The following is a 27329-nucleotide window of genomic DNA, read 5'->3' on the forward strand; positions in this document are numbered from 1 at the left end:
TAGTCGATCATGTGTGTCTTGCTATGCAGATAGCCCCATGGTGCGCTCATCCGTTTATTTCTACATGTTCGATATCCGAGGATAGGTTGCCTCTTTTACCATATCCCCATGGAGTGTGTGATCTGTAGTTTTACTACTGGTAGTAGTATTTCCTCTCTACGAGGACGATATTTCTCTGTTTATTTCAAAAATTGATCAAGATATGTGGAAGACTCCAGTTACAGACGGCTTGCGGTACTAGTCTGATGGGAGGGTAGCCTAATCACGAATAACCTGCCTCTTCAATTATTTTCGGGGGAGAGGAGTTTGGTTTGAAAGGTAAAGTGATACAAAAAGGTAGGAGACGGATTGTTATTAGCCTATATTATACTGTTTGAAAAAAAATCTGAAATGTTCACCTTTAACGTTTTTCTGAAATGTTTAAAAATAATATATCATATTTTAGCCTATTTACAGATCTATTATTTAATGATAGGTTGTGTAAAATCAAAAGAAAACATGTTAATAAATAGCCTAAATGTGAAATAGATTGCTTGATTACAGTGAAATACAGGATCAGTCAGGATGTGATTATTGATAAGATGCTTGAAAAGTTAAGCTTACTGAATTAATATGGTATATTGTGTAATATAACCAATCATATATTGGTTCCATTTGATCTTCAAAGCAGTGTATTACATAAGTAACCTTGGGGTGATAAAGTACAATTATGTGACCTCTATCAGGATTTACCCTAGGCTATGATCATCAATCACAACCACAGCCTTATCAAGACCTACAGTATCACGATGAGGTTGGGTACCATTTGCCCTCCATGTGATACATCTACTGTAAGTTTGTGCAACTGAGTGCCCTAGAGCTTCCTGTATAAATAGCCTTGAGGCTATTATCAAGTCATGTACAGTAGCCTAGCTAAGTGTAATAGGCTAGCATACTTGCAGTGGGATTTGTGGTTGACTTTAGCCTACACAATCACGTTAAAGTGTAGGCCTATTGCCTTCAATGCTGTAGTGCAACTGAATCATTTTTTATTTTATAAAGAAAAACTTTTTAGGGTAGTTCTGCAATACCTTGAGCTCACATCCCATTTATTTAATTGGATTGGCTATACTGTTCTTCAATCCTGGTCTTGGACCACAGGGTGTGTAGGATTTTGTTCCAGTAGCCCGCTAAGGAGTTTCTTGGATTTTCTTGCTATACTAAGAGACCTGATAGAAATAGTCAAGGGCGTGATGATTAGTTGAGGCCAACTGGGCTGAAACAAGTCTGCACACCCTGAGGGTCCCCACGATCAGGATAATGCATCCAGGTGCACATTTGTCATCAACTAATGGGTAAATTAGTGTTCCTGTTTTTTTTTCTCTCAGTTGAAGCCATGGGGCAACCGGTTTGAAGTTGATCTCACATTCAAAGTTGGTGTGCCCATTCCTAACTGAGGGGTCAGTGGATTTGACCTGACCTCCTCCTGACCTATCAGAACACCTGAACTGTGACCATCATGGCGGAGAGAGCTGGCTTTGGGATCCCCAAAAGCAACTTACGTCCTGTAGGCTCACTCCCACCAGAGCCTATCGATATCATCCGTACCAAGGCCCGATCCAGAAGAGTCCGCATCAATGTTGGGGGTCTTGTCCACGAGGTCCTATGGAGGACACTGGACCGTCTGCCCAGGACCAGGCTGGGTAAACTCAGAGACTGCAATACCCACGAAACCTTAATGGAGATCTGCGATGATTACAGCTTGACTGATAACGAGTACTTCTTCGATAGGCACCCAGGAGCGTTCTCCTCCATTCTGAACTTTTACAGAACAGGGAAGCTGCACATGATGGAGGAGATGTGCGCCCTGTCCTTCGGCCAGGAGCTTGACTACTGGGGTATAGATGAGATCTACCTGGAGTCCTGCTGCCAGGCCAGGTACCACCAGAAGAAGGAGCAAATGAACGAGGAGTTGAGGAGGGAGGCTGAGTCACTCAGAGAAAAGGATGGGGAGGAGCCGGAAGAAGGCTGCTGTCCAGACAAGAGACAGAAGCTGTGGGACCTCCTTGAGAAGCCTAGCTCTTCTCTTGCTGCTAAGGTAAGACCAAAGCATTGACCTGGGTTAAGTTTAGGCCTACTGACTGTGGGTCAGTCCAAATCCATCCCATCCCATGGTGTCATAGCTGATGCAGGAATTTCTCTAATTTATCGATTTAAACATAATTTATGATCTTGGATTTGCCTCATGGCAAACATCCTAAAGTGGCTACTGTGAAGTAGTTGAGTACTATAGAGCCTATGCTCTTAACCCCTTTTCAACTCCAGCTCAGCTGCTGGAAAAACTCTGAATGAAGTAGATCTCAATATATCAGGGATTTGATATATGGAATTTGATCAGTTAGTTTTATTCACAGATCCTTTGTTCCACATTGAGTTTTTCTTTAGATACCTCCTTCCTTCCAACTCAGGAGGAGAGTATTGGGCCCCCAGCAGCTTAATCCTCCTTTAACCTATGAAGTAATCAGATAAGAAAGAACCCAGAAGATTATGGTGCATGTGTGATTAGTGCATACTGCGCTTTGTATTGTACAGATGATATGATACACTTAAAAATATATATATTAATAATATCACACATATTGATACACAGTATTTTTCATCCTTAAATACATTTAGTTCATTTCAGTATAGGGTGATCAGTTGCTTAACAAGGGGTGAATATGAACTAGGGCACAAAATGCCTAGTGTTAGGTTAGGTATTATGGTTTGGTATTCATGTTCAGGTTAAATCAAATAACTATGTCTCCAGGACTAGGTTCTTATATGAATCTGTCTAATGTGAAATATTATTTTGCAGACAGCAACTTAATTCCTTGTCTTGCGTACACACTCCCAATGGTATACCATGTGTACTGGGCGTCCCAGAATTCAGGCCAAGGAAAGTAGTCAACCCATTAGTAACAGCTTTAATGTGCATGCTTTTATCTTTTTTTTCCTAGAGTGGGGAAGTGTAATGCATTGTATTCCCACAATTGCACATTTGTCCTCTCTATGGGCAGAATCTAAAACATCTAATGGTTCACACAGATGCTAACCTCAAATGGTATATACAGTACAGGAGGTTTTCTGAAGGACCATGCTGGAGTTTTATGGAGAGTAGTTGGGAGGGATAAGCAGAACATTTAGTTTTGCTAAAAAACACAAGTGATACCGTCAAGCGCAGTGTGCAAGTTTTTAATTTATTCAATAACATTTAGTCACCTAGTTCTGGAGGAGGTGCAGAGAGTGTCTTATAGGAGTAGGCCTGATAGGAAAGTGTTTTAGGAGGAGGTAGTGAAGGTAAGAGGACAGATGGTCAGGGGAACCCACTGTTGGCTCACACAAGTACTGGTCAGTCCCCATTATCCTGCCTCACTAAACTGGCAGGACACTCAACAGACTGCCAATTGGGCAATCCTTTTGATTTCACTTTGTCCCTGTGCAATATTTGAGCCACTATGAACATCATGTAATTCAAGCTGATGGGCTCCAAACCCTGAAACATGTCCTCCTTCACATACCTGTACTATATTTACATTGAAACCTGACTATCCAGAGATGGGTATAGTAGCACCAAACCAAATGTGTTTGTTAATTAGCTTGGTGATTTGTAATGATAGAGTGAACAGTGAAGTAAGAAAGGGCATCCCTTACCCCCCCCCCCCCCCCCCCCCTTGATGGGCACTTGGCTTGCAGAAGGAACCATGGGGGTAGCATTAGCTAGCACATGGGGATTAGGGAGTGCTTAAAAGCACAGAGGTGATCCCAGGGTGTGCTGCCCCCTTTGACCTGAGAAAGACATGGAAAAGCAAAAGGCACAGGGAAGGGCAGTGGCTGTGTGCACCGACAACTCCTTCTAGGTGTGATATACTGGAGGAGCGGCAATGGGTTGTACCTGGCCTGTCACAACAGTGCAGTATGTTATGGTTGGCTCCCAGTCAATCATATTTTGTGAGTCAGCACAATGACACAGTATCCACTCAAGCGCTTGTCATTACATCACCCACAACTGCTGACAGGAATGGAAAGGGGCCTTGCATTGACCATATCAAATTACCTCACGGACTACTCTAGAAGTCATAATTTTGTGAGGCTTCAATGGATGTTCATTAGTGTAAAATGTTATTCCAGTTTATTACTTATAGTACAGTATTTGATTTGGTATATTTATCAAATCTACATTTGTATTATGAAATTATTGGAAACAACTTTACCACGGGTGTCAAAAATGTATTGTGTGATTTTCAATGATACAACCAAACATTCAAAACTTTTGTGAATATGAGTAACTTCTTGACACAGAACATGTGAAACTTCCATGTGAGTGCTTACAGCTTGCTGTGTCCTGGGCATACTGGTCATCAACTCCTTCATTCTACACACCGTTCTTAAATATCTGTCAGTTTTAACATACTTTTATATGCTATAAAAGCCATCAGGAAATCATACAGGTAGGCCTACTACATAATGGTGTGTGTCCCTAGTTTTGCTGAGGCCTGGTTGTACGGCTCAGTACTGTAGGGAGTGATGGAAGTGAGACTTAATCTTCTTTGGGGGTTTTACCCTGGCTGCTTCTGCAAATAGACTGTTGCGAAGGCTGCACACCGTCTGGCTCACAGTGAGCTAGGTTTGCAATATGCCGGTCGGCCCGGGCAGGGGTCACGTGTGCGGTAGAGCTGTTAATCAATTACTGGAGTTGGGTTTGCTGCTGCTATAAGATTAACAAATGAAGTACAGGTAGTCTCCTTCTCGCTTCATGATGAGTTCCTTCAGTACTTGTTGAGTAGATACAGGTTGAGGGTCCCCTGGTTAATTTGAGTTAATGACTGTGAGATTGTGCAGATGGCAGAAGCCTGTTTCCTTAGCACTCTCAATTTACTCTTGAAGAATGCTTAAAAAGCTTGAGTTAGTTAAATTTGTCCATTTGGCAGGTTAGGCAGAATGCTTGGATAGCAGAATTGTTTTTCCCAATTGTGTTGTTGATGCGTATCCTTTTTAAAATTATTTCACCCATTTACATCGATTGACCTTCAATTGGAGCTGATAATGTCAAATGGGTCATAGGGCATTGTTCTCAAAGAAAAGTACAGGTTTTTCACTAGCCCATGTGGCCCAATTGCTGTGGTCTGGAACATGCACTATAGTAGTACAGGGTTATCTTAGCCTGGGCTAGATTGGAATTTTGTGCATGGTAAAACTGTATTCCAACGTTTTAGCTTTTTTGAGAGACGTCTTTCAATCCACCTCAATTTACCCACTGGATAGAAAGGTCACAATTTTGAAATGGGGACCTGATCAACTCAGAGCATTTAATTAAGTGCTCTTTATATATTCAGCAGCCATGGGAGTATATTCACACAGGCAAAGTTGAATCATTATTATACCAAGGATGTTATCCTATTATTGATATATGGGATGAGGGATTTTGAGTCTTGGCAAGTAAACTGCACCTCTCAGCATAATCCATTTTGCCTTCAGTTCATATAAGCATGGCAGTTCAGTTCGTATAAGCATGGCAGTTCAGTTTGTAAAAGCATGGCAGTGCGAGGCGCAGGAAAATGTAAATTGCATCTGTGTGGTAATGTGCCACCCTTTATATAACTACTTGTCTCATCCCTCCTCCCTTCTCCTCTATCTGCAACTACCTCAATATTAAAAGCTATAAACAGGAAAAAATAAGCCCATCAATTCTCATCCTGTGTCACTTTATACAAGCACATGCACAGATCAGGCTCTACCTGTGCAGAGCACAGCACCTTTTCCCTTCCTGTCTCTGAAGTGTCCTTTTGTTGCTGTTGTTCTGATCCCACTAACTGCAAGTTGTCGTAAATATGTGTGTTAAATATATGACATTTAATTTGCCATTACGATATGGCCATCTATTGCTTTTATGTAACTTAATGATGAAAGTCATAACTGCTCAACAAGCCTTAAACATTATTAAACAAATGTTGCACCTGTCCCCCAAAAGATCTTTCCCCGGCCCTGACTTCATCCATGCATTGTGTTGCTAAGTCATTTAATTTAAAATGGCCTTCACATTCCACTATAGTAGCCAGTTGTTAAAATTCAAAGCATGAGCCGTCCTTTTACTTTTTAGAAACTGCTGGTTAAACCTTTCAAATAATTACTTCCATTTTTATCTTAGATTTATATCAACTTTGAGAGAATTTCATTCCATTATGGCAGAGGGTCCATCTGGACCTTTTTAGAGCTAGACTTAATCATCAGTGAGGTTGTTCAATATTACTCAGTTGCCAAACAGTGTCTTCTCTCTCAGGTTAGTCTTAAAGGTGAAATGTTTGTAGTTTTGTTTTTCCTCATTTTTTGGAGGTGTACAGATTGAATGAGTCTGTTGATCCTCTTCAATAAACACTTGAAAGTCAAGATCATGCGATCGATAAACGTACTTTAAATGTAGTCTTTTTTGCTTATTTGTCATTCTTATTTAAGAAATCATACAATTGATTGCGTGGCTTGAGGGTGGTGAGTGTGATATGATTTATTTGACTGCAGTTGGCAGGCTGTAGGCCTACATCACAATGGCACATGAAAGGAACTGGGCACTCTACTATAGTTGGAAATCATTGCCCTGAGTTGAGTAGTCTATTTATGGAGTGGGTGGTAATCAAATACGTAGTAATATGCAAATTAGTTCTGCATTAGCAGATGACATACGCATGTTTTTTTTTGTTGTGATGTATAAGTATGCTGTGGCAGTCTGCTCTTCTCCATTCAATGCAGTACTGTGCGGTGAGCACGTGGCCATTGCAACATCCAATGTTTGTCCCTAAAACAGAATACCTTGGACATAAATATCAGTTCAGTTTACATGCTGTGTTGAAGTACAGGGTGCCACTCATCACGTCGTCTGAATCTATGTCACATGTTCATGTCACCTAAATAACCAAGCTTTTGGTTGGTCTGTATATCGTGACGACCAATCAGGCACAAATATTTGACTAATTACTATAATCGTGGCCTTCTCCCCTTACACAAAGAGACACCATCACACCCTCACCAACAAACTGAACTCAATCCAGTAGGCTTTGGTCTACATAGATCACAGCCAGGGACCATCGCCTGAGTCAACATGGTCTAAATAAAAACTATTTTGTGGGGTAATAGCATGGTGTCTTTGACCATAGTAATGAACTGTGAAATCTATGCAAATTCCCTTCATACTGCAATGTTATATTGATACATTTTTGAGAGTCTATATGCATTTTCACTGTATATTGATAATTGAGTCATTGCATTGCTAAGAAACACTGATATATTTGGTTTCCTATCCAGTGGTACATCCCTCATCAATAGTGAATATGTACACACACATATATACACAAACACACAAGGCTTGATATTGGTTAAGTTATGGTCTTACGTAGGCTAGATAACCATTTTCCAGTTGCTATTGTTGTACTATGTCCTGAAATGCCATTCCTCCGCTGTGCCCCTTACTCAGCAGAATCTCCGTGACAAATGTGGTGGATTGGCTCCAGCTACATCTCACCTATAAAAACACTGCTAATCCAATATGTCCTACATCACTTTCCCATAAATACCCCCTGACAATGATCAATATGTTCTTGAGTTTCCGTGCTCAGTTTGTTTCCCCTCCGAGACATTTGTCAGAGGAAATCTAACCTTCAGTCCTTACATCCTATGCATTGAGATGGTATATCCCTTTTTTTTGGGGGGGGGAGATTTAAAGCATGTTGTTTGTCTTGCTGCTTTTTGTCTTGTTGTCCATCAGATTTATAAACTGTGAGCTCTTTGCTGTATGACAAGTATACCCCAGAGGAAGTAGGCTCTGTAGGTCAGCCATTTTGTTATTGGCTCAGAATATATATTTTATATACTGTAGGATTATTTTTTGCTGGCTGTATACTGGCATACATTTTACAGGAATACTTTCATATCATTAATTATTTTAGTAAATTACATTTTGCCTTTGGCAGTTATGATCACAATATTGCTACTGGACTTGAGGTGAAGTCGGTTTGAGGTGAATGTGGAACTGTAATACTGTTTGACTGATGGATTTACTGTTATTTGCACATAATTTTTACATGAAATTTTACAAGTGGTGTTTCTCTTTTATGTCATAACCATAACACTTGTGATACAGTCATTATTTTGATGAAGATTCCCCTCTAACAGCTGTGTTAAGCCACAGTTCTCTGCCTTCCACACGTCTTCATTTCCTCTCCGATGTCGCTGTAAATCCAAACTCCTGTCGCAGATTATAGCTGGAACAAATCCCTGTGTTCTGCCAGATTGAACCTCTACAAACAATCTTCCCGGGACAATGTTTTGTGCATTTCCTTGGAGCCTTTGTTTTAAGTTTAGCAGCAACCCAAGAGCTAAACGTAACTGAGTGGGAGGAAGGCACTGGCCAGGGCTTAATGAGGGAAATCCAGATCTTTCAATTAATCTGCTTACCTCTCAGTGGCCAGATGTTCTCAAGGACTGCACCATGCCGGTCCAGGTCACACATGCATGCAGCCTGGTGGGGACAGAGAGAAACACAGCTGAGGCAGCTCAGCCAGCGTACTAGCCCCATTGTCCAACGCACCCACCTCTCACATACTGTATTGGATATCTCCGCCACTCATAACCATAGAGCATCATGCTCAGGGTTATGTTTTGAGGGATTTCTGTGTATGAATAAAGGGCTTTATTGTCAAAGCATATTATAATGAAAATGTGGATTAGCAGGGTATAATACTCAAAGCTCTTAGACTGGGTCTCCCGAATGGATTCCCTTGTTGGATTTTAAAATCGCCAAAGGGCATTTTCTAAATACAGAACATACCTATATCTACAATACCAGTCAAAAGTTTGGACACACCTACTCATTCAAGGGTTTTTCTTTATTTTTACTATTTTCGACATTGTAGAATAATAGTGAAGACATAAGCTATGAAATAACACATATGGAATCATTTAGTAACCAAAAAAGTGTTAAACAAATCAAAAACATATTTTTGATTCTTCAAAGTAGCCACCCTTTGCCTTGATGACAACTTTGCACACTCTTGGCATTCTCTCAACCAGCTTCACCTGGAATGCTTTTCCAACAGTCTTGAAGGAGTTCCCACATACGCTAAGCACTTTTTGGCTGCTTTTCCTTCACTCCACGGTCCAACTCATCCCAAACTAGCTCAATTGGGTTGAGGTCGGGTGATTGTGGAGGCCAGGTCATCTGATGCAGCCCTCCATCACTCTCCTTCTTGGTCAAATAGCCCTTACACAGCCTGGAGGAGTGTTGGGTCATTTTCCTGTTGAAAAATAAATTATAGTCCCACTAAGCGCAAACCAGATGGGATGGTGTATCGCTGCAAAATGCTGTAGAGCCATGCTGGTTAAGTGTGCCTTGAATTCTAAATAAATCAGACAGTGTCACCAGCAAAGCACCCCCACACCATCACACCTCCTCCATGCTTCACGGTGGGAACCACATATACAGAGATAATCCGTTCACTCTGTGTCTCACAAAGACACAGTGGTTGGAACCAAAAATCTCAAATTTGGACTCATCAGACTGCACAGGAAGAAACGGTCAAAGTTCTTGACATTTTCCGCATTGACTGACCATCATGTCTTAAAGTAAATATGGACTATCATTTCTCTTTGCTTATTTGAGCTGTTCTTGCCATAATATGGACTTTGTCTTTTACCAAATAGGTCTAGAGGGAACTTATTTTTTAAAATCTGTAGTTTATATGAAAATATATGTGATCTATATGGAAAATAGTAAATTGTTATTGCTGTGAAAAATATATTTCCTCTAGACTACAGATGAATCCTGAAATACTCTACAATAACTCTTGTAGATACCCATAGCGATATCCGTCTTGAGAAAGTAATGAAGGTGACATACTGTACATTGTCTATTGATTCACCTTATTATTTCCTTTTTACTTATTCAATAAAAATACAACATATGTGCCTCAACGGTAATTGCTCCACTCCACTGAGAGCTCCACGGCCAAAGAGAAAGCTCTGTCATTTGCATTTATTTAATTAATGAGAGCTTTGTCAGACTGTGCTCTTTTAGTGGGTAAAGATTGTCTGTCAGGACTGTTGGGGGATAAAACCACCCAGAATGTTTTGCAGGAGAAGAACAATACAGGTGTTTTATGACTATTACACAGCGTATCAAAGAAGACTCTTACACCTTAGCCATGAAGGTGCATTATTGTGGCTGAGTATCTGATGATCCGTTGGCTTTCCTTCCCTGTGTGTACACGCATGCCCTGCCCTGGAATGATCTCAAGACGTAGGCTAGCTATTTCTCTGTATCCAGATCACTGTTCATGTAATTAAGTTGGTGCAGATCTAAAGATAAGGTCAGGAGGAAGCTAATCCTGCTCATTCCACCCCCACACCCTCACCAGTGATGTCTGTCTACCTGGACTATATCTATATGCACCACACGCGTACAAGGCCCGTGAGTGAATTATTCTGTATTAAGTGCTTGGGTAGTATATCACATAGCAATGTGAGGGTAGAATCTATAGAGCATTTGCTGAACAAGGCACAGTGGTCTCAATGAATGGTGTAAATGCCATGTGGTGTCATAGACAAGAGAAAGACACATGGTAGTGGACCACTAGTGTGGTTTTCACAGAAAAGTTGTGTTAATGTATAATGTTGAATACTGACTTCATTGTCCTGCCTGTGAAAAAGTCAAACTTTTCAGCGTAGTCTTTGCCATTGTGTTGTTTCTTCATGTACAGAGCAACTCAAGTCACTCAAGGGTATCACTAATTTCCCTGTGTAATTTCTACGTGAAGCAGCATGAATTTAGATTAGACCAAAGTGGAAAGATGCAAAGGTCAAACCATTTGGCAACTATTACGCCACTTTAGTGGATGTTGCACTTGCACTTTGATCCACCTGGTGGGTGATAATTCAGGTCACAGTTGACCAATGAGACCTCAAGAAGCTCTGCCATCACACCCAATAGGGATAATGCAGGATGACCATTGACTTGACCTCAGCAACCATGACTGTAGCCTGATGGGTTGTTCATCCTGACATGCCCGAGACAATCCCTGCGTCACGCAATTCCTACAGCCAAGGCTTTTCAGAGGCTTTGTCTTATCCCTCCTCACACTCTTAGAATAAAAGGTGCTATATAGAACCGTGCCCTTTCCTGCAGTCAAATGACCAAATCTCCCTCTAGTGGCCTCATGGGTGGAATGTTATTAACCCTTGGATTCGTATGGTCACATATTTGTGTCTTCACAACTCTATTCCTCAATTTCACCATTTATTGTAAAAGATAAATGCAAACATCATCCAAGCATCATACGGAACACATCCACAGCCAAACTCATTCCATAAACCAATCTAAATAACAGGTTGCATTGACAAAAACACAATACTTAAGTTAGCCACCGAACAGTTAGACTTGTTAACAATGTACCACATATCTGGTGAGCACAAGGGAGAAATGTAATATTGTTTAGAAAAAAGACACGTATCAGCGAAGCTAACAGCAGCTAACTTCTTTATGATGGCAGCCATGTTTGACAAGAGAACTCCCTAATCCCAGAATGTCATTCACTATAAGACGCAAATAAACTAAGTCAAAGATGGCTTCACCCATTGCCCGAAATATATGAACTTAGTTTGGCCACTTTTTGAACGGTCATCCAACTCAGAATTCCAACTCGGGAACTCTGGCCTCTTTCTAGAGCTCTGACATTCCGACCTGAAGATCACTGACGTCATGATTTGACCTCATATTCTTCAGAGTTCCCAGTTGTCTTGAAAGCACCATAAGTCAGTCAATTGAACCATCTCTTCACCTTGTTGTGTTATAACATCTTTGGTCTGACAGACACGTTGTATGATGTCAAAAACATGGCTCTACACATAGCTACGTTTCGGGTAGCCTCTGACAATAACATTGACGTACAGAAATACGCTGACTCGGTGAGCGAGTTTATAAAGAAGTGTATAGGAGATGTTGTATCCACTGTGACTATTAAAACCTTCCTTAACCAGAAACTGTGGAATGATGGCCGCATTCGTGCAAAACTGAAAGCACTTACCACCGATTTAATCATGCCAAGGCGACTGCAAACATGCCCAAATACAAACAGTGTAGTTATTCCCTCCGTATGGCAATCAAACAAGCAAAGCATCAGTATAGAGACAAAGTGGAGTCGCAATTCAATGGCTCAAACACGAGACATATGTGGCAGGGTCTACAGACAAACATGGATTACAAAAAGAAAACCAGCCCCGTTGCGGACACTGACGTCTTGCTCCTAGACAAATTAAACAACTTATTTGCGCGCTTTGAATCAATCCCTATCCCAGTCTGCTGTCCCCACATGCTTCAAGATGGCCACCATTGTTTCTGTTCCCAAGAAAGCTAAGGTAACTGACGTAAATGACTATCGCCCTGTAGCACTCACTTCTGTCATCATGAAGTGCTTTGAGAGACTAGTCAAGGATCATATCACCTCCACCCTACCTGTCACCCTAGACCCACTACTAATTTGCTTACCGCCCCAATAGGTCCACAGACGATGCACCCTGTGCAAATGGTTCCTGGACTTCCTGACAGGCTGCCCCCAGCTGGTAGGCAACAACATCTCCACTCCGCTGATCCTCAACACTGGGGCCCTACAAGGGTGCGTGCTCAGCCCTCTCCTGTACTCCCTGTTCACACACGACTACGTGGCCATGCACGCCTCCAACTCAATCATCAAGTTTGCAAACGACACTACAGTGGTAGGCTTGATTACCAACAACGACGCGACAGCCTACAGGGAGGAGATGAGGGCTCTCGGAGTGTGGTGTCAGGAAAATAACCACTCACTCAATGTCAGTAAAACAAAAGAGATGATTGTAGATTTCAGGAAACAGCAAAGGGACCTGTTGCACCCTATCCACATCGACGGGATAGCAGTGTAAAATGTGGAAAGTTTTAAGTTCCTCTATGTACATATCACCGACAAACTGAAATGGTCCATGCATACAAATAGTGTGGTGAAGAAGGTGCAACAGCACCTCTTTTTTGTTTTGAGGGCGTTACCCAGAAGACGGTCAATGTTATTTCATCAGCCGACACAGTATGTAGCACCAACACTTTATATGAATACCTTTTTTAAGTGAATAAGGTGCAACAGCGCCTCTTCAATCTCAGGAGGCTAAAAAATGTTGGCTTGTCACCGAAAACCCCCACTAACTTTTACAGGTGCACAATTGAGAGCATTCTGTCGGTCTGTATCACAGCCTGGTACGGCAACTGCACCGCCCACAACCGCAGGGCTCTCCAGAGGGTGGTACGGTCTGTATAACGCATCATCGGGGGCAAACTACCTGGCCTCCGGGACACCTACAACACCTGATGTCACAGATCATGTCACAGATCATACCGGTTCACCCCGCTTCCATCCAGAAGGCGAGGTCAGTACACGTGCATCAACGCTGGGACAGAGATTGAAAAACAGCTTCTATTTCAAGGCCATCAGATTGTTAAACAGCCATCACTAACACAGAGAGGCTGCTGCCTACATACATACTCAAATCATTGGCCACTTAAAAAAATTGATCACTAGTCACTTTAAATAATGCCACTTTAATAATGTTTACATAGCTCGCTTTACTCATCTTATATGTATATACTGTATACTGTATATTTCACTATCTATTCTTTACCATCTATTGCATCTTAGCCACTCTGTCACTGCTCATCCATATATTTTATACTTATATATTCTCATTCCATACCTTTACTATATTGTGTGTATTAGGTTAGGTTGTGGAATTGTTAGATATTACCTGTTAGATACTGCTGCACTGTTAGATCTAGAAGCATAAGCATTTCGCGACACTCGCAATAACATCTGCTATCCATGTGTATGTGACCAATAAAATTGGATTTGATTTGAGCTGGCAAATAGCTTAGCAGTAGCTCATCATAATCAGTACAACTTTCATAAAAATATTTTACCCACACCATTACAATCTACGCAAGAATTGGAATACATGATCTGTCACCATTACTTGAAAACATGAGTAAAACAGTAAATACATTATGCTCCATACATACATGTGGTATGCTGCAGTAGAAACAACAAAACAATTTACAGAAAATAAGGCACTTACTTTGATAGGAACGCACACGCATGTCCAAAGTCCAAAGGAAAACAAGAATGAAGGCAATGCGGGCACCAGCCAGAAAATGTGCCAGGGGGGAAAAGTTTGTGTAAGGCCTGTTCTGACTATAGATGCGCAAATGTCTGCATACTTGATCTCGAGAAACACGAGAGAAGTACTTGGGCACTCTTTGAAGAGAGAATTTTGTCCGGCTCAGTAAAGCCTCAAACATAAATTGTCCGCAACAGTGACATGGGTGACTCCTCATTAATTCTTATGTGAATTAATGAGGAGCCTGAACACACCTCAATTCAAACTGTTGTTGCAAAATAAAACCTGTTAGAAAATAATTTGAAATTTACTAATTGAAACAGCCTATAGATAATTAGCAAGCAGAGTGCCTTGGTTAGAGGGCAGTGTGGGTTAACTGTCCTGTTGCTTAATGATCACATTTTGAAACAGTGAGTGGATTCTGACATCACCTGCATAAAAAAAAAAACTCATGCTAGGGCGACCATTACATGTTGACGACACCGGGCACGCGCGTATCCGTGTGGGCTTCTTGATTTTGTCCATCCACACCAGATGCGATCAGGACACGCAGGTTGAAATATCAAAAAGAACTCTGAGCCAACTGATTAATTTGGGGACAGGTCGAAACACATATGAAACATTCATGGACATTTAGCTCTACTCCGACAATTAATCCACAATTAAATCTAATAATCTGTCCTAGTTCAATCTTCTTCTGTGAATTTTATATGACGTTGGCAACCAACTTTAAGATGCATTACTGCAACCAACTGGAATTTTATTTTTTTATTTTTTTTATTTTACCTTTATTTAACCAGGTAGGCAAGTTGAGAACAAGTTCTCATTTACAATTGCGACCTGGCCAAGATAAAGCAAAGCAGTTCGACAGATACAACGACACAGAGTTACACATGGAGTAAAACAAACATACAGTCAATAATACAGTATAAACAAGTCTATATACAATGTGAGCAAATGAGGTGAGAAGGGAGGTAAAGGCAAAAAAGGCCATGGTGGCAAAGTAAATACAATTTAGCAAGTAAAACACTGGAATGGTAGTTTTGCAATGGAAGAATGTGCAAAGTAGAAATAAAAATAATTTGGTGCAAAGGAGCAAAATAAATTAATTAATTAAATACAGTTGGGAAAGAGGTAGTTGTTTGGGCTAAATTATAGGTGGGCTATGTACAGGTGCAGTAATCTGTGAGCTGCTCTGACAGTTGGTGCTTAAAGCTAGTGAGGGAGATAAGTGTTTCCAGTTTCAGAGATTTTTGTAGTTTGTTCCAGTCATTGGCAGCAGAGAACTGGAAGGAGAGGCGGCCAAAGAAAGAATTGGTTTTGGGGGTGACTAGAGAGATATACCTGCTGGAGCGTGTGCTACAGGTGGGAGATGCTATGGTGACCAGCCAGCTGAGATAAGGGGGGACTTTACCTAGCAGGGTCTTGTAGATGACATGGAGCCAGTGGGTTTGGCGACGAGTATGAAGCGAGGGCCAGCAAACGAGAGCGTACAGGTCGCAATGGTGGGTAGTATATGGGGCTTTGGTGACAAAACGGATTGCACTGTGATAGACTGCATCCAATTTGTTGAGTAGAGTTTTGGAGGCTATTTTGTAAATGACATCGCCAAAGTCGAGGATTGGTAGGATGGTCAGTTTTACAAGGGTATGTTTGGCAGCATGAGTGAAGGATGCTTTGTTGCGAAATAGGAAGCCAATTCTAGATTTAACTTTGGATTGGAGATGTTTGATATGGGTCTGGAAGGAGAGTTTACAGTCTAACCAGACACCTAAGTATTTGTAGTTGTCCACGTATTCTAAGTCAGAGCCGTCCAGAGTAGTGATGTTGGACAGGCGGGTAGGTGCAGGTAGCGATCGGTTGAAGAGCATGCATTTAGTTTTACTAACAATTTACTAGCAATTGGAGGCCACGGAAGGAGAGTTGTATGGCATTGAAGCTTGCCTGGAGGGTTGTTAACACAGTGTCCAAAGAAGGGCCGGAAGTATACAGAATGGTGTCGTCTGCGTAGAGGTGGATCAGAGACTCACCAGCAGCAAGAGCGACATCATTGATGTATACAGAGAAGAGAGTCGGTCCAAGAATTGAACCCTGTGGCACCCCCATAGAGACTGCCAGAGGTCCGGACAGCAGACCCTCCGATTTGACACACTGAACTCTATCAGAGAAGTAGTTGGTGAACCAGGCGAGGCAATCATTTGAGAAACCATGTGTGTGTGGATGGAGTGTGGACCTCCATCTTTCAATCACCCACGTGGGTATGTGCTCCTAAAAACCAATGAGATGGGAGAGGCAGGACTTCCAGCACGTCAAACATCTAGAATATAACCAATTTGTATTTTAGCGCATGGCTATGCAGATGCTCATGAGCAGTTTGGTTGAAATTATTGAATAACATGTATGTGTACATTTATTTTTCAATGCTCGCGCACGCAACACTGCCAGTGTGGTCAGCATGTTAGAGATATTTGGAATTCACGCGTGAAAAGGTTAATATAGTATTTGTCATAAATTCGTAATTAATACACTTGATAAATGCTGAAAATTCAATGTTTCTATGTCAAACAGTTTTGTTATTTTTCAGTCTTCTGTGATATTTATATGTATATAAAGTGTAATATTGGGATGCAAACTCAAAATTGAATACATTTAAATTCTATATCTGACATGTTACAGGTGCCTTCTTTTTCTTAAACCCAAAACCATGTGTGTGAGGTGTATACTTTAGTTTCAAAGTAGATTTGTTTAAGACTACCAAGAAACACTCTGTGTGACCCTGATTTAGCCGACTGCAGTAAAATGTAAAGGTTATTTGCCTGTCCCCATAGGAAAACCCCTTGAAGAAGCCTTTTTGGTTGCAGGTTTTGATTGCAGGGTTCCATTTAGAACCGTGTCTACAGAGGGTTCTACATGGAACCCAAAAGGGTTCTACCTGGAACCAAAAAAGGTTTCTCCTACGGGGACAGCCGAAGAACCCTTATGGAACACTTTTTTCTAAGAGTGTACCACTGCATCACATAATGACTCTCTGTAAAGCTCTATAGCAAGCCACCTTTCTTTAATGTGTTCTCAGTTGAACATTTGTATATTTTTTTAAAAGTTTTGAAATGTTCTTACATCTGATATCTTTCCAATGATTTGGGTTATTTGGGATTTACTTATGTAGTAACATAGTTGTTACATTGTTCTGGCATATTAACTTTTTCCACCTTATTAATATTAAAACCAAGTACAAATATCATTGATACTAATTGTAGGTAGCTACTGATTGTGTTGAATTATACATTATTTTCATTAAGTAAATAACAGGTAAACACCTGGAAGTACAGTAGGCCAACCCATTTCTACTTACCACATCATTTCGGAGTAATAATCTGTCAAATACCATCTAAAACAGCACTGTAAAATAAAAATAAACATTACCAATACTTGTATGGATCATGGTACTTTATAAGTGGAACCAACATATATATTATGTTTTACCACCAGTTGTGGCTCATTTATTTTTTGCCTCAGCTTGGCAGGAGGCTTTCTCAGAAGTAGCTGGCAGCAGATGCAGGCGGTTGTCAGCAACTCACGTGGCATCGACAGGCTGTCACAGCTATGGCCACTCTCCACTGTAAATCACCTTATGTGCTCTCCTGGACATTTTTTTATTTTTATTATATATTTTTTATCACTTTATATGTAGATGCAGGTATAATAAGTCAATATAACACCCCCTGTCCTCCAGAGGGCCATAAGTATAGGAGCTTCTGCATGTGCTTGCGTTGTCTTGTCTCTGTGAGGAGGACATTTCAGGATAATTATAATAGGATTTGGTGGCTATCTATAGTAAGGATAGAGAGAGGTTAGAAATGGTTACTCATTCTTTCCTCAACAGGAAGAATCAACCAATAATCTGATACTTCTTCTTCAGTCAACGTTGTAATTCTAAACACCCCCATGGAAACTTTCATTGAAAAATGCCAGCCAGACAGTATATTGTGTATAGAAAGCAGATTGTGTATAATAATTGATTAATGAAACTCATTGTGATCCATACAGTATGGTTGTATGGCTATGAGTAGAGACTCAAAGTTAGCATGTATTAGCCTATACATATAATATTTATGTTTCAAATAAGAAAGAATACATGACATTTAATAAAGTCTATAATTGCATTTGCTTCATGGGATGAGGGAAACCCCTCCAGAAAGGGATTTTTCTGTGTAACCATCTCTCACAAGGCCAAGAGTCCCATCGTTAGCTCTCCAAGCCAGTCAATAGCTCTCCCCCCAAAATCTTTCAGTGCTAAATACTACAGTATGTCCTGGCCTGTTTGGGATATACCAATATACACTGACCATACAAAACATTAAGAACATTAATCTCTTTCCATGACATAGACTGACCAGGTGAATCCAGGTGAAAGCTATGATCCCTTATTGATGGCACTTGTTAAATCCACTTCAATCAGTGTAGATGAAGGGGAGGAGTCAGGTTAGAAATACATCTTTAAGCCTTGAGACAACTGAGACATGGATTGTGTATGTGTGCCATTCAGAGGGTGAATGGGCAAGACAAAAGATTGCCTTTGAACAGGGTATGGTAGTAGGTGTCAGGCACAGGTGCACCGGTTTGTGTCAAGAACTGCAATGCTGCTGGGTTTTTCACGCTCAACAGTTTCCCGTGTGCATCAACAATGGTCCACCACCCAAAGGACATTCAGCCAACTTGACACAACTGTGGGAAGCATTCGAGTCAACATGGGCCAGTATCCCTATAGAAATGATTTTGACACCTTGAGGTGTTCTGCTAGGAAATGTTACTGCTAACTCCTAACTGCATTATCTGCAATGAGGGATCTGTCTTTTTACGTCATTAGTTCTCCCATTCAAACACCTATGCATCTTTTAAATGAGTTGAAATTAAATTGGCAACTGTCTGTGTGACTGAATCTCCAACAGACAATACTGTATTTAGGGTTGCAAAGCTCCTGTAATTTACCAAAGTTACTGGAATCTTCAGTATTTTTGGTAATTAACAGAAAATATATGGCAATCTATCGTAATTTTGGTAATTTATACTTGAATAACTTGTAAAAAGATGTATTCATATATAGTATATAAAAATATGTCAGTGTCCATGAATTTCTAGTAGATAGACCATATGGTTTAAGAGAAAATAGAATCTAATCAATAATGGTATTATTTTCTATTAACTCTGCAACTATTGACTTTTCTTCTCAACTGCCACCAGTTTGACACCAAAACATTACAGAACAAATACATATTGACATTGTGAAATATATACAGTGCCATTGTGAAAGTAGTCACACTTTTGAATTTTTCCACATTTTGTTGAGTTACAGCCTGAATTTAAAATGGATTAAATTAAGATTTTGTGTCACTGATCTACACACAATACTCCATAATGTCAAAGTGGAATTTTGTTTGTAGAACAAGGAATTAATAAAACATTAAAAGCTGAAATGTCTTGAGTCAATAAGTATTCAACCCCTTTGTTATGTCATGCCTAAATACATTCAGGAGTAAAAATGTGCTTAATAAATCGTATAAGTTGAATGGACTCATTCCATGTTATATAATAGTGGTTAAAATAATTTTTGAATGACTACCCCATATCTTTACCCCACACATACAATTATCTGTAAGGTCCCTCAATCGAGTAGTGAATTTCAAGCAGAGATTGAACCACAAAGACCAGGAAGGTTTTTCAATGCCTTGCAAAGAAGGGCAGCGATTGGTATATGTGTAAAAAAAAAAAAAAAGCAGACACAGAATATCCCTTTGAACATGGTGAAGTTATTCATTTGGCTTTGGATGGTGTATCAAAACACCCAGTCACTCCACAATGCTAACCTAAATGAAAAGAAGGAAGCCTCTACAGAATACAAATACTCCAAAACATGCATACTGTTTGCATGAAGGCACTTAAGTATTACTGCACAAAATGTGTCCTGAATACAAAGCGTTATGTTTGGGCCAAATCCAACACAAAATATCAGTACCACTCTTCATATTTCAAGCATGCTGGTGGCTGCATCATGTTATGGGTATGCTTGTCATCGGCAAGGACTATGGAGTTTTTGGGGGGGATAAAAATAAACTGAATACAGCTATAAGCACAGGCAAAATCCTAGAGGAGAACCTGCTTCAGTCGGCTTTAAAACAGACACTGGAAGACAAATTCACCTTTCAGCAGGACAATAACCTAAAACACAGGGCCAAATCTAAACTGGAGATGCTTACCAAGAAAACATTGAATGCTCCAGAATGGCCTAGTTACATTTTTGACTTAAATCGGCCTGAAAATCTATGGCAAGACTTGAAAATGGATGAATAGTAATGGTCAATAACCAATGAGCTTGAAAAAAGTTTTACCACAAGAATAATGGGCAAATATTGTGCAATCCAGGTGTGCAAACTCTTAGAGACTTACCCAAAAAGACTCACAGCTGAAATCGCCGCCAAAGGTGTTTTTACAAAGTATTGACTCAAGGATGTGAATACATATGCAAATGAGTTATTTCTGTATTTCATTTTCCGTAAGTAAAAAATAAAACAAATCATTAAAAAGTATTTTGTGTAGATGGATGAGAAAAAAATATATTTAATCAATTTTGAATTCAGGCTGTAAATGTGTAATAAGTCAAGGGTTATAAATACTTTCTGAAGGCACTGTAAGTGTGTTAAAAGGATATTTCATGCTGAAACCCTGGTATTCACTAATTTGATGGCTTATATTTAGCATAATGTTTTAGAGCTTTGACATTCCGTTTTTAATTTAATTTAATATCATCTTATTTAATTATTTCATATATTTTACATTTGATAAATCCCCAGAGGGCTAGAGATAATTACAGACACCTGTGATAATCTGAAATACCCAAAAGGGCCACTAGATGTCTTGTCATAGATTACATAAAATCCTTGAAAGATACCAACATTCTGGTAGTTTACTGGTACACTTTGAAAGTTTCAAGTAATATCCGCTCCCTTTGCAGCCCTAACTATACTTTTATGCCATAGTTTTTTTTTTGTCTCTGTCTGCTAATCACAATTACCTTTTTTCTACAGAGGCGTTGGAGATACAGATCTATTTCGGTGTCGGAGTCCTTTGTAACCTGGGGTTAATTCTCCTCTAAAGCCATGATTAAGAGAGTGTTTCAGGGAGGTAAAGCCCATGTGATGACAGTGTCACAGGCCTTGGGAACCCAAGCCAAGGGGGAGGGAAGGAGGGAGGGAGGCTGGACCGACCAGGTATAACTAAGAGGGATATAATAAGCGTCTATTTCCACAGGGCACTAAACCTGTGCCCTTGTCTTGATGACAAAGTGAACATACACACACCTCACAGGTTTGACCTTTGTCAACCTTTGGTATGTGCTTATGTTAGTGCTTATTTAATCAGAGAAAGATAGCCATTGACAAAGACTTCTTAGAACCGTGACACAATAAAGTGCAGACAAAAATCTATATACTGTTAATTAGCGTTAACTGATGTGGTGATTTGTTTGTTTCCTCCATCAGTCAGATATCCCTGATTTAAGTGTTTCTTGGGGTAAGGAAAGAGTGGCCTATGGGCTGCAGAAAGTTGACAGGATATCTGCTTTAAGCATTGATTATCAATCCATAAGCGAGCCTCTGCTACCGGCCACATTTAGCTGGATGGGAGGAAATATTGCCTTCTGCTCTGTCATCTGTGCCTTACACAACCATTTCTGGTATTGCTCACATCATCATACCCATTGGGTTATACAGTATATACAAGTTTAAGTGGCAGCTCCATCTAACCAAAGGATGTTGTGTAATACATTTTAAAAAATAGGTCGCTATACTGTCACTAAGTAACGTACCAGTAATATCATAGTAAAACTAAAAATGACTTTATAGTTAGATGGATGCACTAACAAATCTCTCCCTTAAGGTCAAGGCACATTACGAGGCTGCTCTGCCTCTGCCAGACCAATATGAGTACCCCACTGTAGGGTTAAGGGTTTGCATTGGGAGAACAATTCTAGACCCTGTGAAGACAGTGATAGCTGAGGTGTGGTAGTTGATTTACTTATAGAAAATCATTAGACCTTAAGCAAAGTCAGCAGTCAACTTACTGGTTGATTTTTACATTCTTACACCTGCTCTTATTGATCCTCCTGGCAAAGCTAAATGTAAACAAATATTGAAGTCACTCACTATCTGCTCACTTGAAGGCATAATGAAGGTTTTCCAGGTACCTCAGTAAGGAAGGCTTAGTTCTGAGAAACAAGTTAACTAGAATTAGTAACCAGTATGTACTTTTAGGCTTGCAAGACGATGTCAGGTGTAAATTATGCATTTGTATACATGTTGATACCAAATCAAGTCTTCAGAGATTTAGAGACAGGAAATCTCTAATCAGTTTGATTCATGTTCCTTGACATTTCGCATAAAATTTGTTTTCAATGAATGGAGGATATTTTCTTTCATCAAGAGAACACATTGAAACATGAAAGAACCACTTGCAAAATGCTGAAGTTATTTGTTTACTTAATCAAAACTGTTAACCTCCGACAAATATGATATCACTTTGTGGATTGTCTATGTATGTAGAAGACATCATGTTATTGTTATTGTAGCTTTATCTCCCAAAATTGGCCATCCTTTATATCAAGCAATGCTAACGTGACATGCTGATATGAACCTTGTTTATTTCAAATTCGTATTCCAGATGTTAACATTAATCTCTTCTATGTTCAGTGGACCTTTTGTGTACCCCCTTGTTTAGTGGATGAAACACAAGAGATGATGAAATCAATCCAACCACATACTATGGCCTTTTCTAGTCGCATGACACATATATGTGCACCACACACACACACACACACACACACACACACACACACACACACACACACACGCACACACGTAAAAGGAGTTGTTTCAACTCTCTCATCATGACTAATATTAAATTGTTTCTTTGTCTTTCAGTTCCTGGCCTTTGTCTCCGTATTCTTCATCGTTCTATCAACAATCTCATTATCACTCAATACCTTGCCGGAGCTACAAGTCGTTGATGAGTTTGGACAGTTCAATGACAATCCCAGCCTAGCGCATGTTGAAGCTGTGTGCATCGCCTGGTTCACGATGGAGTACCTCCTCCGCTTCCTCTCTTCTCCTGACAAGTGGCAGTTCAGCAAAGGCCCACTGAACGTCATTGATTTACTCGCTATCCTGCCCTACTATGTAACTCTCTTCCTGACCGAATCCAACAAGAGTGTTCTGCAGTTCCAGAATGTCAGACGAGTGGTCCAGATATTTCGTATCATGAGAATCTTGAGAATTCTAAAACTGGCCAGACATTCCACTGGACTGCAGTCCCTTGGGTTCACCCTTCGGCGCAGTTACAATGAATTGGGTCTGTTAATATTGTTTCTGGCTATGGGTATCATGATCTTCTCCAGCCTGGTATTCTTTGCCGAAAAAGATGAAGATGCCACAAAATTCACTAGTATTCCAGCTTCATTCTGGTGGGCTACCATTACCATGACAACTGTAGGTTATGGGGACATATATCCACAAACTCTTCTTGGTAAAATAGTTGGTGGGCTCTGCTGTATTGCAGGTGTATTGGTCATTGCATTGCCCATCCCCATCATTGTGAACAACTTCTCAGAGTTTTACAGAGAGCAGAAGAGACAGGAGAAAGCCATCAAGAGGAGAGAGGCCTTGGAGCGGGCCAAGAGGAATGGCAGTATTGTTTCTATGAATCTGAAGGATGCATTTGCTCGCAGTATGGAGCTGACGGATGTTATGGTGGAGAAAGGTGACGAGAAACGGCCGATGGATAACCATCTCTCGCCTAGTAGGTGGAGCAGTAGGCACGGCAACTCTGAGGTTAGTCCAAAATCCCAGGCGAGGTATAAAGAGGTTGCTCAACTGGGATCTCCAGATAGGGTCAATCCACCAAGAACCAGCCCACAGCACCTGAACGCCCAGATATTGGAGGAGATGTACAACAAGATGACGACCACTGCCAACATTGGCTCTGGAGCTCCACATGAACAAGGACAGAAGCTTGAGGAAGTAATGGAAATGAAGGTAGTGTCTTCTGGACTAAAGCCCCCCCCAATCAAGGAAAGAGCCATGGGTGACCTCAGGAGCCCATCCAGTGTGGACAGCTTTGCCAGCTGCACTACGGAGTTCAGTGTGGCAGAGAGCAGTTCCCTCCTCCCCAACGTAGCAGGACGGAGAGCTCCTCATCCCCTCGACCTCAGCCAGATCACCTCTGTGGAACCAAAAACCACAGGCAAAGTTCAGCCGGCCACCATCATCAAGGAGGGTCTTTATGAGTTTGTCTCAAGCAATCCAGAGGGGGCCTCACAGGGGGAGGATAATCAAAGCTTTGACATGAGCGTCGAAAGCATCCGCAGTTCTCTCAGAGGCAACAATCCACAGAAGACAAAATCTCTCAAAGTCAATTTCAATGAATCTCAGGGAGAGGTGCCATTAACACCTCCCAGCACTAAGTCCCCTCAGTCTCTCAGTGCAACTCTGTCTCCACCAGGATACCAGCCCTCCCCACCCCCAGGCCAGGGCCCGGTGACCAGCCCATGGTCTCCAGGACAGTCAGGCCAAAGAGAGGATGGAGCCCAGGGCTTAGAGGGAGAAGGTCCGCCTTCCATTTTAAGCCATAGCGGGAATCACATGGACAGGGCCGCCGTCTTCAGCCCTTTGTCACCTAAATCCCTCAACTGCACTACTCAGGAAGTGGTCGTCGCCGGCAACGGGGAAAGAGAGACAGGCAACAGCCAAAAGGAAAACCACATAGTTCTGGATGGAAGTCTATCTCCACCTTGTGAAACAAGCATGTGACTAGTATAGGTGGACGGTCAAGGAAAGAGGAAACAGACTCTCTGTTTGTGTATGAAGAAGAAAAAGAAGCACACTAATGTAGTGAATAATAAGTTGTCTGCATGACTTGACAAGTATTATTTCTGATAACATCACTGTTTCTGAAGACCTATGAGAACTGCTTTTTGCTGCAGACGTGGAACTTATAACAGTGGATTTTACTATAAGGCTCCAATGTGAGCAAAGAAACAACCTAGTATGAATGAGGACATTTATGAACAAATTGTACATTATGGTCCAGGACTTTTTACGTAGCAAGTTATTCATTGCAAGTTTCTTTGTTTTAGCTTGCTAGTGTGTTGGGACAAGGACATCATCTGAAGAGAGAAATGAGGAAAGGCTTTGGGATTTTTATATAAGGGCTCATCATTTGTGAAACAGTATCAATGTCATATCATATTCTGTTACTTGATATGACTTGCATTCATTTGCTAAGTTTAATTTACTTTTCATGTTATTTTGTCTGTTTAGATTTTGCATTGTTCTCAATCAAGTCAACCAAGAGATATATGGAACAAGCAACAGTCTCTTAGTTCAGGGAAGCAAAAAGAAAGTGCAGCATATTATATAGCAAATCTATATGGAAATAGACCAATAAGACAGTTTTAATAATAGCCTATACATGACTATCTATGATTGCTTTCTAATACTTTATATTCTACTATTTTATATTCTGTTCGTGAATGAGCTTACGTCCCTAATTTCTGTGTTTAGCTCTGTTGTTGTGCAACCCTTCATCCATGCAATGGGAAATGGACAAGCCATACAAGTATTGCATGGCAACCTCAAGGATTTACACTATGGCAAAAGTGATTAGATAATGACAACCATTATACTTAAGGGGAAAAAAGTATCATACAGCAGCACTTCATTCACTTAGATACAGATCATATCAACTGAATGGTTATTCAAGTTCTTCACTAAAATGGACATGCATTACTGCTGAGTACCAGATCCATTCTGATCAAAGGAAATCTGTTGTTACATTCCTCACTGTATTCATGTTGTTATAATGCTGCCTTCGAGAAGTGCAGAACATGTGTTGGGTATGTATGTATGCTAGTTGGAACAAATACTGTGTATGTGATGTTTGATGTGTCAAGTTGAATTTATATTGTATGGGGCTGATTGCTAGGTCCAATACAGTACAGTACTCAGGTAGAAAGTATAACACTGCCCTCTACAGACGGAGGATTTTAAGGCACTAATCCAAGAATTCATGCATATCTCTAGTTGGAATTCCTCTTAATATTGAACAATCTTTATTGATGAATCTTTATTGATTCATTGTGCATTTTAAGTTTTGCATGGCTGATCTACTCAGTAAATGGTAGACAACTGTTGCAGCTTTTTTTTAAATGATGCCGACAAGTCTGAACTGAATCACGAGGGTTACTGCGGACAATAGTAATACTACAGTGTATTAACTATATAAACTACTGTGCTTATATTCTATTTAAAGTAGATTATGCTACCATATTATGTTTTGTTGGTTCACTCGTATGATTGATTCTATTTTTCTAAGATAAAATAGATCAGGATTGTAATATTTCCTGGTACATTTTTGAATTGTGTGCCTTTTCATAAATAGACATTTATGAGAAGGCGAAAACCTACATAATTTGGCTGGTACATAGAGATCTATAAATAATGTATTTCTAGTAGGGATACATATGAGGTGATGATAAGCAAATAGCTATTGTACCAAGTTCTCGGGTTTTGTATAACTTGAAAGCTTTATCATATCATGGCTTACTTCCTCCTTTCAAAGTACCATTTGCTGTCAGTAATGTACAGTACAGTACAGTACAGTGCAGTAGGCTTATGTTAGATCATAATTGAGATGTCAGGGAAAACAGGAAAAGTTACTGCACTGACACACCCTGGTATGACACCACCTCTTATCCACCAAGTCATCTGTAAAACAATTTGTATTTTTGTTGTAATTATCTTACATTCTTTTGTACAGTTAGCTTGATCATACGCACATCCTCAAATCAATACTTACAACCACAATATACTGTAGGTAACTCTAGGGTCAATTCCGCAGATATTTTTCTTCTGCCTGCTTTTTTTTGATGTTCCCTCCATCCCAATATACTTTGGTTGTTTTAACGGTATGTGACCATAGTCATCTTAATTGTTAGTCAACATAACTTGATAGTGAATGAATAGTAACTTATTGTTTTACAATAGGTTTATTACCATATGCAAGACAAATAAAATTTGTTCATGTGA

The 27329-nt window shown here is 40.3% G+C and overlaps 1 protein-coding gene across 2 annotated transcripts; it reads left to right on the forward strand.

Moving 5' to 3' along the window:
- Positions 1–27329, forward strand: LOC110530359 (potassium voltage-gated channel subfamily B member 2). 2 transcript variants are annotated; one of them, XM_090182333.1, is made up of 3 exons: positions 1–336; positions 1368–2077; positions 23169–27329. In XM_090182333.1, exons 2-3 carry the CDS (start codon positions 1499–1501, stop codon positions 25050–25052), a joined length of 2463 nt encoding a protein of 820 aa, XP_090038459.1. In that variant the 5' UTR covers positions 1–336; positions 1368–1498; the 3' UTR covers positions 25053–27329. The 2 variants fall into 2 exon arrangements, with proteins under 2 accessions (XP_090038459.1, XP_021469022.1); XM_021613347.3 differs by having other exon boundaries at positions 1–318.

The sequence above is a fragment of the Oncorhynchus mykiss genome, chromosome 8 (genome assembly GCF_057628025.1).
Source record: "Oncorhynchus mykiss isolate SJ-2025 chromosome 8, ASM5762802v1, whole genome shotgun sequence".
Classification (NCBI taxonomy): Eukaryota; Metazoa; Chordata; class Actinopteri; order Salmoniformes; family Salmonidae; genus Oncorhynchus; species Oncorhynchus mykiss.

Bases quoted from the DNA above. Each gene is read 5' to 3' on its own strand.
- LOC110530359 (XM_090182333.1), top strand. From the start codon at position 1,499: ATGGCGGAGAGAGCTGGCTTTGGGATCCCCAAAAGCAACTTACGTCCT. The intron at 2,078-23,168 runs GTAAGACCAAAG...TTTGTCTTTCAG, and splicing joins GCTCTTCTCTTGCTGCTAAG to TTCCTGGCCTTTGTCTCCGT.